The sequence below is a fragment of the Schistocerca serialis genome, chromosome 2, assembly GCF_023864345.2.
Source record: "Schistocerca serialis cubense isolate TAMUIC-IGC-003099 chromosome 2, iqSchSeri2.2, whole genome shotgun sequence".
Lineage (NCBI taxonomy): Eukaryota > Metazoa > Arthropoda > Insecta > Orthoptera > Acrididae > Schistocerca > Schistocerca serialis.
In genome coordinates this window covers 774766740-774780544 of record NC_064639.1, presented here as the reverse complement: position 1 = coordinate 774780544, position 13805 = coordinate 774766740, and the positions used below count along the sequence as shown (strand labels likewise).

Below are 13805 nucleotides of genomic sequence, written 5' to 3'. Positions count from 1 at the left end.
TCTGTAGCTAGTGTTGTTGATAACTAGTGTTGCTACACTTGACATAAAGGGGGTAATTTTGAATTCTGACTGTAGAAGCAATGTTCATCACCAATGTTTCGCCAGGAGGGAGAGGAGCTGTTGTGACATTACAATCCTTAATCAGCATCCATGCATCAATAACCTGGGCAAAATTACAAACCTCTCCACAGTGTCTCATGGGATAGGAAATGAGTTCTAGTTGACGATACTTGATCCATTTAATGGGGATGTTAAGCTCGGTGTCCTCCTTGGAGCCATTCAAGTGGAATAAGCTGCATATCACCATTGGAATTCATCCTGAATCTCTCTTGTATTTCATACTTAGCTTTAACAGTATACAGTCCGTATTATTTACGTGGTAAAACTATACACACGACTCTCATAATCAGGACCCCATCCAGGACAGCAGTGTATAATATCTGTATTGGTCTTAATGTTCCCTGATTTATGAGACTAGTTTTTACTTTGACACAACTCAGATTTTGTTTAATTGTTACCATGATTGCTATGCCAACAAGATCCACTTAACAACAACAGCATCAACAGCACCTAACAACATTGGATGTTAACATTCCTGGCAGATTAAAACTGTGTGCTGGACCTTTCTTCTGCCATTACCTTAGCTCCTACCTCCCAAACATCATAGAAGTTCTCCTGCATAACTTACGATACTGGCACTCTTGGAAGAGAGTATATTGTGGATACATGGCTTAGCCACAGCCATTGGTAACTCTGTTGATAGAGCACTTGCTGTGAAAGGCAGAGGTCCTGGATTAAAGTCCTGGTCCAGTGCATAATTTTAATCTGCCACACCTGTTGGTAGCTTGACTGGTAGAGCACTTGTCCACAAAAGACAACGGTCCCAGACTCGAGTCCCAGTCCGGCACACTGTTTTAATCTGTCAGGAAGTTTCACATTAGCATACAATCTGCAGCAGAGTGAAAATTAATTCTGGAAACTGGAAACCCCCATCCCCTGCAACTGAGCCAAATCTCATCAGTATCCTTTCTTCCAGGAGCGCTAGTCCCGCAAGCTTTGCAAGAGAACTTCTGTGAAGTTTGGATGATAGGAAATGAGGTACTGGTGAAAGTAAAGCTTTGAGTATGGGTCTTGAGTTGTGCTCTGGTTTTTCAATTGGTACAGCACTTGTCTGTGGAAGGCAAAGCTCCTGTGTCCCAGTCTGGCGCACAGTTTTAATCTGCCAGGTAGTTTAACATCCAGTGCTTTTAACAGCAGCCACTGCTACTCGTGTTGTTGTTGTTGTTGTTGTGTTATATGTGTCTTGTTGATTGTAGCAGGTGTATCCTGCTACTAGTGCATGTGAGTGTGAGTGCACCGAGTGTAGTATCGCTATGCATGTTTACTTAAATCAATTATCAAATGTATCAGTGCGGCCCAGCCACTAGAGGCCACCTGTAGGAAGCATGCACAAGACATGGGCTCCACCATGCCAACTACTGCCAACTTGCACCTACATATGCGCAGAGCAGTGCTGATTAGTTCTCACTATGTTCTTTTAGTTTGTAGTGCTCACATCAGTTGTTCTATGTATCACTTATATTGCACCTTCTGTATGATTCTTTTGTCTCATTATTTGTGGAGTCACAAGAGGCTTATTTCCAATCTTGTTCAGCGGTTTATGAATAAGGCTATATTTGTGTCACTTGGATCAGTTTTGTGTATTACTTGGTTATTACATGATTGTATCCCATCCTTGTCACCAATCATGCAGTAACCCAGTAATACACAAAACCAATTGTAACACCTCCGATTTTATCCTGACCTGATCTGATTGAATAGCAGTCCAATATTTATTATTAACATGACAGTGAACCTATGGGGCTGGTAATCGGAATTGACTGCTACGGAAGTTGTTACTTTCCAGTTTGTTCTGCTCAATACTATAATACTGAATGTCTGGTAATGAGGAACACCAACACAGTTTTACTAATTACGAACTTATATTCTTCTCAAAACACAAAAAAAGGAGACAGCCACTGCCTTCGTCATACATATCTAATTACGGCTAATCTCAGCACAGGCTTTCTTCATGTTCCATTATCGTCACACGCTAATCCATCACTGCATCCAGCACTGCAATCCAAGGTTAGGCCAGTGCGGTAGACGCGAAACCAAATATCAGCACTAGTAACGTCCTGATCACTTTTGTAATGATACTTCTTCACTTTCCCGGTATTAATCTATTACATAGGGGTCTAAGCATGGCGATGGCGACTCCCTTCTCCGTTAAAGCCCTGTATTTCAACAATGGCCTTCACACACACACACATATACCCGCCAACCGCACTGGCGCAACTTGACACTTGATCTCACCACACGTCACAATCGATTGTTCGCCCTATCGACCTGTGCCGAGTGCAAAGTTATAGTAAGGGCCCACGGACCCCTTACACAATCCAAGTAACACAAATATGGCTTTATTCATAAACTTCTGAACAATAACGGAAATAAGTCTATCGCAGATCCGTATGTAACAAGACAAAAGAATCATACAGAGGGTGCAGTATAAGCAATACACAAAATAACTGATGTGAGTAGTACAAACTAAAAGAACATAGTGAGAATTAGTCCGTACTCCTCTGTGTATATGCTGGGCAAGTTGCTGGTAGATGGTGTGGCTGAGACCGTGCTGTGTGCACGCTTTCCACAGGCAGCTTCTAGCAGCCGGCCCATGCTGGTACAGTTGTTGGTTGATTTACGTACACACGTGTGGCGACACTACAGGCGCATTCTCACACTCATGCACCAGTAGCTGGATACAGTAGTAGCAACCATGGCCACTGTTAAACAAAATTTGAGTTAAGTCAAACTAAAAATTAGTCTCATAAATTGGGGAATGTTAAGACCAATTGTGTGTGTGTGTGTGTGCGCGCGCGCGCGCGCGCGCGTGCGTGTTCACACGTGTGTTCTTTTGGACACATTCGCAAGAATGGATGCCATTTTGATCATTATGAATTAAGACACAAAGGAATTATAAGCATTGGTTGCAAGTGGGCATTGATTGGGTCTCCTGCTTACTAGCCATATGCTCTGACTATTAAGTTGAGATGACCACTATGTCTGGAAGCTTAGTGATCAGAGCATCTGTCTAATAAGCAGGACACCTCGGTTCGAATCCCAGTCCAGCAGAAATTTTCAACTTTCCCCATTGATTTCAGTCAGTGCCCACTTGCAGCCAATGTCTGTAATTCCTTTGTATCTTAATTCATAATAGTTGCTGGATCAAAATGGTGACTCTTCATTCGGACATGTCTGAAAGAAGACACACCACATATGTATATAATTAATTATCTATTGAACACAAGTGCATGCCAGGCTCCAACTCTTATGGAATCGGCCAATTGCTGTGAATAACGAGGACAATGAGCGAAGGGCACTACAGTCTGATTACAGTTGCTTGATTGTTGACATTCAGGTGTTGGAGGTGTCTTCCTCCAATTGGAGCACTCAGCATCATGCCTGAACTGTTCAACATTACCAAACTTCTACAACAAATGGTTAGTTAACTTTCAGTTCCTTTTCTGACCTTTTTTCCTCTTGTATTTTGATCCCAAATCCAGAGTCCAACCCTTTTATTTCGCATTTCGTCTCACATGATAAACACTCCCAGAACAACACACACTTAATGACGGTAACGAAATACGCACATTTTGTACACACCACTAGCCAAACACTACTGGATTCTTTCGCACGGGACATGATTTGGCTTCACATAATCAATTATGATTACAGATATCAACCTATTGCAGGTAAACTTCACTCAACATGGTATAAAACTGAACATTTTGAAAGCAGGAAATGAACATTGCAACTGGTTTTATAGATAGATAAATATAACAATATAATCTGAAAGTCTTCAGTAACCCAAAGGTAAGGTCACAGTCTGCAATGCAAAATTATGAGAGTTCAGATATTGCCAGGTCATGCTACATTTTTTTTTTTTCTTTTTTAAATCTGTACCAAAATATCTCTGATTATTAAGACTTTCATTTAACTGGTTTCAGTGTAACTTGTTTTTTAATTTTTAATCTTTTGTTCCATCCCAACCAGCACTGCTCATCAGTCGCTGTTGCGTGAGCTCACGTAACAAAAGCGAGAAGTTACAGTTTGCTTTTAGCACTGACATTGAATTTTTTTCCACCTTGAGTTTGCTCGTACAGGTCAGCTTTAATTGTCATGAACAAAGCAAGTGTGAATAATAGCTCTGCCACAGGTTGCTGACCTCTGTTTTCTTGGATACATTGCACATCAAAAGGTTGTGGTTAAGTTAAGATATGAGTGAAAGATTCGGGGCTACAAAACACATTATATGCCACAGTTCAGTCATTGGTCATTTAAAATCACCTGTGGACAGAGCATCTCACGTTCCTACCATACCTGATGGTAGCAGCTTCCAACATTGCTCCTCATTGCACGAACTGCATTTTAGCACTTGTGAAGTGACCTACCATGTTTGCATGTCCCATTTAACAGAGCAGTAGCTGATGTGCCAACATGTCAACATGACAACTATCAAGTAACTTTAAATGGACTATTTATTAGTAGTGTGTGCATGAGTTGAGAATTTGTGTCTGACAGGAGGCATACTAGGGTAGTCTGTGCAGTTGTGATGAACACTGTGTTCAGGTGGCTTAGTGTTCAGAGCATCTGCCTAGTCAGGAGGAGGTATGGGCTCAAATCACGGTCCACCACAAATTTTCAACTTTCCTCATTGATTTCAATCAATGCCCGCTTGCAGCCAATGGTGTAATTCCTTTGTGTCTTAATTCATAATGGCTGCTGGATCAAAATAGTGTCTGTTGTTTTGGACATGTCCAAAAGAACGGACACACATATCCAGTACGCATAATCAAGATGAGAGGGCCAATGATCACTTCAATGCAGGTGCACACAAGGCTCAAACTCTTATGGGAATTGTCAAAATGCTGTGAGTAATTTGGAGGCTTGCTGGGGCATTCCATGCAGTTGTAATAAATATTGTATCCAGACAGTTTAGTGGTCAGAGGATCTGCCTAGAGAGCAGGATATCCAGATTCAAAGCCCAGTCCAGCACAAATTTTCAACTTTCCCAATTGATTTCAATCAATGTCTTAATTCATAATGGCTGCTGGATCAAAATGGTGTCTGTTCTTTTGGACATGTCTAAAAAAATAGACTTTTTTTAAAAAAGAAAAAAAGGTGAGACTGCCAATGATCTCTTCAGTGCAGATGCACACTAGGCTCAAACTATTATGGGAATCAGCGAAATGTCATGAGTAATGAGGATAATGGGCAAGGGGCAACACATTAGTAGTGTGTAGCTAAATTGAGAATTTGGGTGTGACGGGAGGCATGCGAGGGCAGTCCATGCAGTTGTAATGACCATTGTGTCCGGACGGCTTAATGGCCAGAGAGCAGGAGGGGTTTGAGTCCCAGTTCGGCACTAATTTTCAACTTTCCCCATTCATTTCATTCTGTGCCTGCTTGCAGCCGATGCCTGATTCCTTTGTGTCTCAATATATTATATACCAGCTGTTATGTAAACACTGTTTGGCCTTTTACATCAGCATGACTACCACCAAAATATCAATTAGGATGAATGGGCATAGGCAGAGGGTGTGTACGGGCAACATGCAATATCTTGTTGCAGAGCATGCTTTACAACATGACAGTCGTGACCTTGGTGGCTGTTTCACCACACTCGCCATATGCATTCTTCCCCCAGATACCAGTTTCTCAGAACTTCACAGGTGGGAACCAGCGCTACAACATGTCCTTTGTTCTCGCCACCCACCTGGCCTTAATTTATGTTAATTTTTTCTGTTTCAGCATTTCTTCACAGTAACTACTCTTTTCTTTACTCATTTTAGTTTTCTACATCTTTCATTGTCTTACCCGTCCATTTTTCACCACCACTCCCACCTCTGTTGTATACAATGCACTTAGTTTTTCAGTCTTATTAACTAATGCATTATGTTTAAGTAGTAACCTCAGTCTTGCATATTACCCTGTTGTCCACCTTTAAGCACTCAGGCTTCCAAATCTCGCTCAATGCAGCCCCAACAATCAGTCTTTCCTTCTTATCCCGTGTGGTAAGTCTCTCCTGATCTGTGGTTCTGGGTGACTTTCTCGAAATATGCCCCTTTTCCTAGACCTCTCCATTCCTTTTCCTTCACCCCTCTTCCTTCCCCTTCAACCCTTCTGCCTGAAGAAGTAGCCACTGGCTCCGAAAGCTTGCCTAATTACAACCCTCTGTTATGTGTGTGCGCTGCCGCTGCTTGGTGAGTAGACTTTTTATCTATTCAATTAAAATATTTTGTCAATATATTTATTACCTACTGTTGTCCTCAATGAGGCCTGAGTGGAGTTGGTATCATGAGAATCATGGCTGATCAGTGCTTCTATATTGCAATGATATGTTGTGTGCTATTACAGATCAGTGCGGAATAAAGTAGAGTTAGAGACTGAAACACAGTAGTGATATACAGCATATTCCACTTGAATAGCACCAAGGAGGCCACGGAGCTTAACATCACTATCCAATTTATCTAGTATCGTCAACTACGACACATTTCTAATCTCCACAATACAACGTGGAGAGGATTACAATTTAGCTGAGAACATTGACACATGGTATGCTGCTCAAGGACTATATGCCACAGTAAGTTTCAGCACACACTCTCCTGCAGAGTGAAAATTCATTCTGGAAATATGGAATGTTGCCATCCCAACTCTCCCCTCCTCTCTTCCATTTTCTCACAAGAAGCAGCTTGTGAAAAGATCACTGGAACTGTAGTTGGTATATTGTCACGTATCCAGTTTTAGATTATTTCAAACAATGGAAAATCCAGGATGGAATGAAACAATATTATGAGAAGGAAAGTTGCTACTCACCATATAGCAGAGATGCTGAGTCACAGATAGTCACAACAAAAAAACTTTCACACTTAAAGCTTTCACTAATGGCCTTCGTCTACGATAGACACACACACACACACACACACACACACACACACACACACACAAACGTCTGCAGTCTCAGGCAACTGAAACCACACTGCAGCGTGTGCGTGTGTGTGTGTGTGTGTGTGTGTGTGTGTGTGTGTGTGTGTGTGTGTGGTGTTGTTGTTGTTGTTGTTCTTGTTGTGACGAAAGCCATTGGCCGAAAGCTTTAAGTGTGAAAGTCTTTTTGTTGTGCCTATCTGCAACTCAACACCTCTGCTTTAGATTATTTTAGTAACTTTTAGTTTTCATGCACTTGCTGTAAAACACCTGAAAATGAGTAAAATTTACTCAAAATGTGTTGCAGTGTGTTAAATTAGTCTAATTTTGTCTTTGCAATCATATGGGAGTGGTAGTAAGTGGTTGTAGTATATTCTAAGTTCAGCACTTAAAATGGTTTCTAGAAACTTTGTAAGTAGGCTCTCACAGGATGGTTTAAATTTCGGTTTCTGTCTCAAAGTATTTGCCAGTTCAGTGTCTTCAGTATCTCCATGATGCTCACCCATTACTGGGGACAAGAAAATTTTGTTGAAACTATAAAGCATCAAACAACACAAAATGGTGGATTTAAACAAAATAATATGGAGTCTCTGATTCTTAGTGATGTATCACAAAATTGGTGATCTTTAACAAAATGTTGCAGAAAATAATGTTTTTTTCCTCTTTGCAGGTAAAAAAAGTCACAAATCTGAGAACATCAATCATAAGTAATAGCTATATAATGTTGAAAACAGATATTTTCATCAGGTCTGATTGTGACATATAACCTAGTTTAATGTAACAGTTCATTTCTTGCATTAAGAAATGAAACCAAATGTGTTTTGCGTCCACTCATTGCCACCCTTCGTGATTAAACAATATTGTACGCAATAGCATTGTAGTGATCATGATTGAATGTTGTGGCAAACACTCTCGGTTGCAATGTAAACTCAGCTTGTAATATGCGATTGGTGCATAAGTTTGTAGCGTTTTTCCTTAAGTTTAAGAATAACAACAGACGCACATAACAGAGACATTAGTTGTAAATAATTTTTCTCTTTCACTATTTACAACAGTCAGCCATTGCTAGGATAACTTTTCAATTCCGCCTCTGTAGAAATCGCGTGTCTTTGAGGCGAAGAACTCTTTGAGCCATTTTCAGAGTGCATTTTCATCTGGAAACGAAATATCTTGAAGCTAGTTCCATAGGAGAGCAGAAGAGTGAAAATCCGAGTGTGCAAGATAAGGTGAATAAGTTGGGTGAAAAATGACTTCCCAACTCAACTCCTGTGTAGTGTTTTTTGTCAGTTTAGCAGAATGGAGGCAGACCCTGCTGTGGAGTAGCATCACTTTCCACAGTGTTCCTGGTCATTGTTCTTGGATTGCTTTTGCCAGATGTCTCAGTTGTTGACAGTAAATGTCAGCAGTGATGGTTAACCTCAGGGGAGCAGTTCATAGTACACCATAGTGTCGCTGTTGCATTAAATGCATGACATTATATATTGTGGAACAGCATAGATTTTTGTGCAGGGAGTTGCTGCTTTGCTTGGGCTCAACCAATGCTTTCTTTACTTGATGTTAGGAAAAAGACACCATTTCTTGTCACCAATAATGATACAGAATAGGAATGGTCGCAGTTGTTCACAAGCCAATTGGTGATATGCGAGCAGAGATTGCCCTCATGGCCACCTGCTGATTTTTGTGATTTTGGCTTAGAGAGTACGTTACCCATACACCTGATTTTTGAACCTTGCCCATTGCATTCAAATGTGGCACAATGGTGGAATGATCATAGTTCATCACATTTTCCACTTTTCGAGTACAATAAATGGTTCATTGTGATTAATGCATTTAAATGATGATGATCTACAAACCCCAAAGGTCTTCCAGAACGTTGAGAGTCACTAATATCAAAATGATCCCACTTGAAACAAGAAAACCATATTTTTTGCCATGATCGTCCAAGGGCATTATCCACCTATGGGGCACAGATGTTTCTGGCTGCCTCTGCTGCTGTCACCCCTCTGTTGAACTGAGACGGAAGAATATGCCACAGATGTTTTGATTTCTCCACTAAGCACTCTATTTTCTAGTGTCTACAGCTCCACTCACTATCTCCAAATGACAATATGTAAATTCAAATAGCAACAGTGAACTATGAATAAAAAATGACGATTGATAAATAAACCCACAGCAGTCGGAATAATAACATGCAAATTGAAAATGGTATGAACTTATGTACCAATCTAATATAGACTAATTTATGAGAATATGATTTAATATTGTTTAAATTATTCACATGTTGTTTTCAAAAGTTATTGGAAGAGTTTCTTCATACCTTGAATAAATGTGTCTTGGAGTTCTTATTGCATCAGATTCGTATTCGAGCTCCAGCTTTTGTAGCCTTCCTCCGTCATCATTGTAGAGAAATTTCAGTTGCCCATTAATTTCTTTGTTTGGTTGTCATGGAAACATCACAAAGTGACAGTAGGGTGATTTCATCTCAAACCATACAAGTCAACAGTGAATGTGTCACATCACTATTTCAAAGTTTGCTGAAAAAAATATCTGTTGAAGTTCCATGTGATACCTCTTGAAAACTACAATATTTTGATTTTCTGATGATTTGTTAAAACAGACTTCTTTAAATGAGAGAATTTGTGAAAATGTCATTAACAAACGGGAAAATTGACAAATGCTTCCAATAGAGTGAGACATGATTAATACATACACACTTCTGAGCCTTTTTTTATATAAACTATGAAAATTTGTAACTTTTCAAATTTCAAAATTATTTTTTGAAAATATGAGTAGTCACAGGATGTTAACAGCCTTCAGAAATGATAAAGTGAAAGGACTGCTAACTGTCAGCTATGACAATAATGCATGAAATTCTTAAACTGTCAAAATATAGTACATAAAAATGAAAGAATCTGAAATTTTTTGGTTATTCAGAAAGAATTATTTCCTCCAAAACCCTCATCCTAAATGTTTTAAAAATTTCATAGTACATTAGTTGGTCATTATACTTAGAGAATGTACGTTCAGAGTGGGCAATACTTGTTTGTACAAAATGTGAGAAATATTTTAGGTAGACCTAGCTCTACTCTTAAGGTCAAAAAGTCATGGACACTTAAATATTTAGATTGATCACTGATTTTAAGTAAATGTCATGCAAAACTGGTATTTCTGAATCAAAATAACTACTTTACAACATTATAGGTGAGTGTTCGAAAGCATTTTATTAAGAAATGATATATAGAATATTTATATCCATTTTTCTTTTTATGATATTATTCACAAATAATTGTCTTATGTCATATTTTTACTTCTTCATGATTCTACATGAATTAAAATTGTCTACAATGTAACAGTCAACACTGCACTGTTGAAAAGAGTTTTTTGCCATCTGATTCTCATTGATCTTGAATAGCCAAGCTGAATTTGAACACGAACAAGTATCATCCAACAAAAGCAGTACTTAGGAAATGGGAACTGCACACTGATCTTTTGATAACAGCCATTTGAAAGCATTAGCAGGACCATGAGGTGTCATGAAGGTGACAGTTATACCATGCAGCTTATTATCTGTCCCACCCACCACTGATTGTCATACACACAAGAAAAGAAGTGGTTCACTACAAATTCTTCTAATGTAAACTATGGTCTCTGCACACACAGTAACAGGCTGCATATCATGGAGAACCGTTCTTGCAATGTATGTGCCATTCCGGGATGCAACCCAGTAGTGACTTGATTGAATTCCTACCATGAGCTTCATAGAAGACCATTTTTCTCTCATTTTTAAACAGAATTCCCTTAATGTACTTTCATTTAGAATGAAGTGTTTCATGTTTGTTATTAATGTTGATATGGTGTGTACAAATCCAGTAGCATCTCTTACAGCATCAAATTTTTCTTAAATCTTGTTGCAAGATGTTTACAGAGACCTCCTACCCCACATGCACTTTTTCCACGACCTATTGCTGAAAATATCGATTTTTTTTGTCTTAATTCCTGTACTACAGTGTTGACCAGGCTCATAAAACTGAAAGCAGTTTTTAAAATGAGATGCTGCACCATCAGTTACATACATATGTTTGGGAAATGCATGGTCTCTAGATGTCATCAATATCATGCTGACATAAGTTTAGTCATATGTGTAAGTAAATATGTCTAAAAAAAAACATTTTTTTTGCAGCCATGAAAAGAAGTTGGAGGGTTTCCAGACTTTACAGCAAGAGTATGTGGAAACTAACTGTGCGTTCCAAGTGGCAGAATCACATAACAGGGACCTGAAGTTAAAGCTACAACAGTCTGAGAAGATTTGTGCAAACCTTCAGCAAAAACTGGATGAGACTGTGGAACAGGGGAGTTATTCATATGAGTACATATGTTAGTCTAACAAGTCAAAAAGAACTAGAAGCATTTGTGTGTGTGTGTGTGTGTGTGTGTGTGTGTGTGTGTGTGTGTGTGCTTTCTGAGAAATTTATCCAAAGTTTCAACTTGATTTTTTTTATTTATTGCAGAAATGTGAAACTGCAGCAAGTCTTGAGAAAGTAGGTAGCTCCCTTAGCGAATGCCGTAAAGAACTTTCTGCTCAAAAGGAAGCATATGAGAGGCTCAGGCTTAAAAATGAAGCAGATAAACAAGTGCTTTGTGAAAGAATAGTGGCACTTGAAGATATGATAACTGGTTTAGAAAGCAAGAACAAAGTAAGTAGTGAACTTTGTGTAATTACAACTATAATAATAAGCAGCATGTACAGGAACAGTCTTATTTTCTGGATTTAGCAGTTGTACAAATTTAACAGCAAATGGTGGCTTATCAGACACCCTCACTTACAATGGTGTACTTTTATAAAGTCAGTTGCTCATCTTACAGAGTAACAGAAGTGCTCTTACTGTCAACTAATTACGATTTTGTTGAAGAATACTTCTTTCTTAACTCAATGATTGTACTGTCAAGCATGGGCAGAATTGACTTACACAAGTGTGTTTTGTGTATAACATTCTCTGTGGATTTCTTCTGTGTCTAATAGTGGAAAAGGGGATTGATTAATATGTATGGTTATCACAAATGTGACCAAATTTCTGGTAAAATAAGTTGATCAGGGTGGGAGGGAGGGAAGGAGTGGGGCAGGGGGGGGGGGGGGAGTGAGAAAGAGGGGGGAGAGAGAGAGGTGGGGGTGGGGGGGTATTAGAATAAACTGGAAAATTCCAGTAAGCTTTTTCCGGGTATTTGGCCACCCATTTTGCTAAAACCCCTATGTTTTGACCAGTATTGCACATGGCCTTCTGTGTGTCATGTGTACTACTGATCAAGTACCAGGAAACCTCTTTGCACGCTGTTTCCCCCCCTTATCCTGTTTTTTCGTGTGAGAATAGCCATAGCATTTTGCCTCAATAATCAGAACAGGAGAATGGTAGGGGGAAGAACTTAGGTGCTACTTCATGATAATTTTAGTTTATTATTGGGCATTGTTGATGAATAAGGCGATAGTCACTATTGAGATGTAGAATTGCACCAGTGATCTGTGCTGGCTGTTGGGTAATGTCAGTGTGTCATGCCCCTTGAGCAGTTATCATTTCAGCTGTGCCTGATTTGGGTAGCAATACGAGTGCAGCCAGCCTGTAGGCTAGTATTAGTTGGCAGCTCGAGTCCATCATTGTGATTGGTGCTGACTGATTCCTTAAATATTTTATTCTGATCTGTTAGGGTGGCTTAACAAGAATGTGTATACTGAATGTTGACTGCCCTAATTTTAACTTGAATCCTGTGCAACAAGTTAGGTATGAGTGAGTGTAGTAAATACTTTAAATTTTTGTGTATTGTAAGAATTACTTCTAGAACATTTAGGAGGGGATTTTAATGTGTTGCTAAGCAACTCATTCATCATGAGTGTCATGTGAACTATCTTCCAGAGACGATTGCAACTTAAGCTCTTTTATTTTTTCATTTTTATCTCTATGTTGAAAGCTATGTAGTGTAGAATATAATCATTGACACATGAAGATTTTTGTGTGTGCATAGACTCATAGTAATGCATGCACGTATACCCACATATTTTAGATACTTGTGTGTGCATATGTGTGTTTTAATGATTAATTTTAATATTGGATAAGTATGAAATATAATTGTTCAAAAACCACCCATCCAGGTATAGTTGAGTACCAGTGCTGCTGTTTTTTATATTGAGTGCTGTAGGAGACAAGAGCAACAGAACATGTGTTGTCGCTGTTTACTTTTTTTCCACCACAGACTGTATGGGCCTTAGACAAAGGTCTACTAAACTAGATACATTTGAACAGACATACTCAACTTACCAGCATGAACTAAACTGTACTTGCAGCTGGCATCATAAGCACCTACTCTGTCCTGAGTATTGATAACATTCTGGATATTCGTTGACCTCAGGCTTTTTGCCACTGTGCCTTGATTGATTACTGCTTGATGATTAATTTTCTAAGTGTCACTGACTCCCTATGCAGTTGATAGGATGGGACAATCAAATGAAAATGAGACATGTGGAAAACATTGTGAAAAGGAAAGTTGCTACTCACTACATAGCGGAGATGTTAGGTCACATATAGGCACAACAAAAAGACTGTCACAAATATAGCTTTCAGCCAGTAAGGCCTTTGTCAGAATTAGATGGCAAACACACACACACACACACACACACACACACACACACACACACACACACACACACAAAAGCACAACTCTCACACACATGAATGCAGTGTCAGGTAACTGAGGCCACACTGCGAGCAGCAGCACTAGTGCATGATGGGAGTGGT

General features: G+C 39.3%; 1 protein-coding gene across 1 annotated transcript in view; it reads left to right on the top strand.

Moving 5' to 3' along the window:
* The window catches only part of LOC126456398 (uncharacterized), a 258254-nt gene that overhangs the window by 60341 nt on the left and 184108 nt on the right, over positions 1 to 13805 (top strand). The window contains exons 7-9 of the mRNA XM_050092151.1: positions 11204 to 11376; positions 11420 to 11433; positions 11532 to 11717. Coding sequence (XP_049948108.1) covers positions 11204 to 11376; positions 11420 to 11433; positions 11532 to 11717 — 373 coding nt within the window. The remainder of the gene's footprint in view (positions 1 to 11203; positions 11377 to 11419; positions 11434 to 11531; positions 11718 to 13805) is intronic.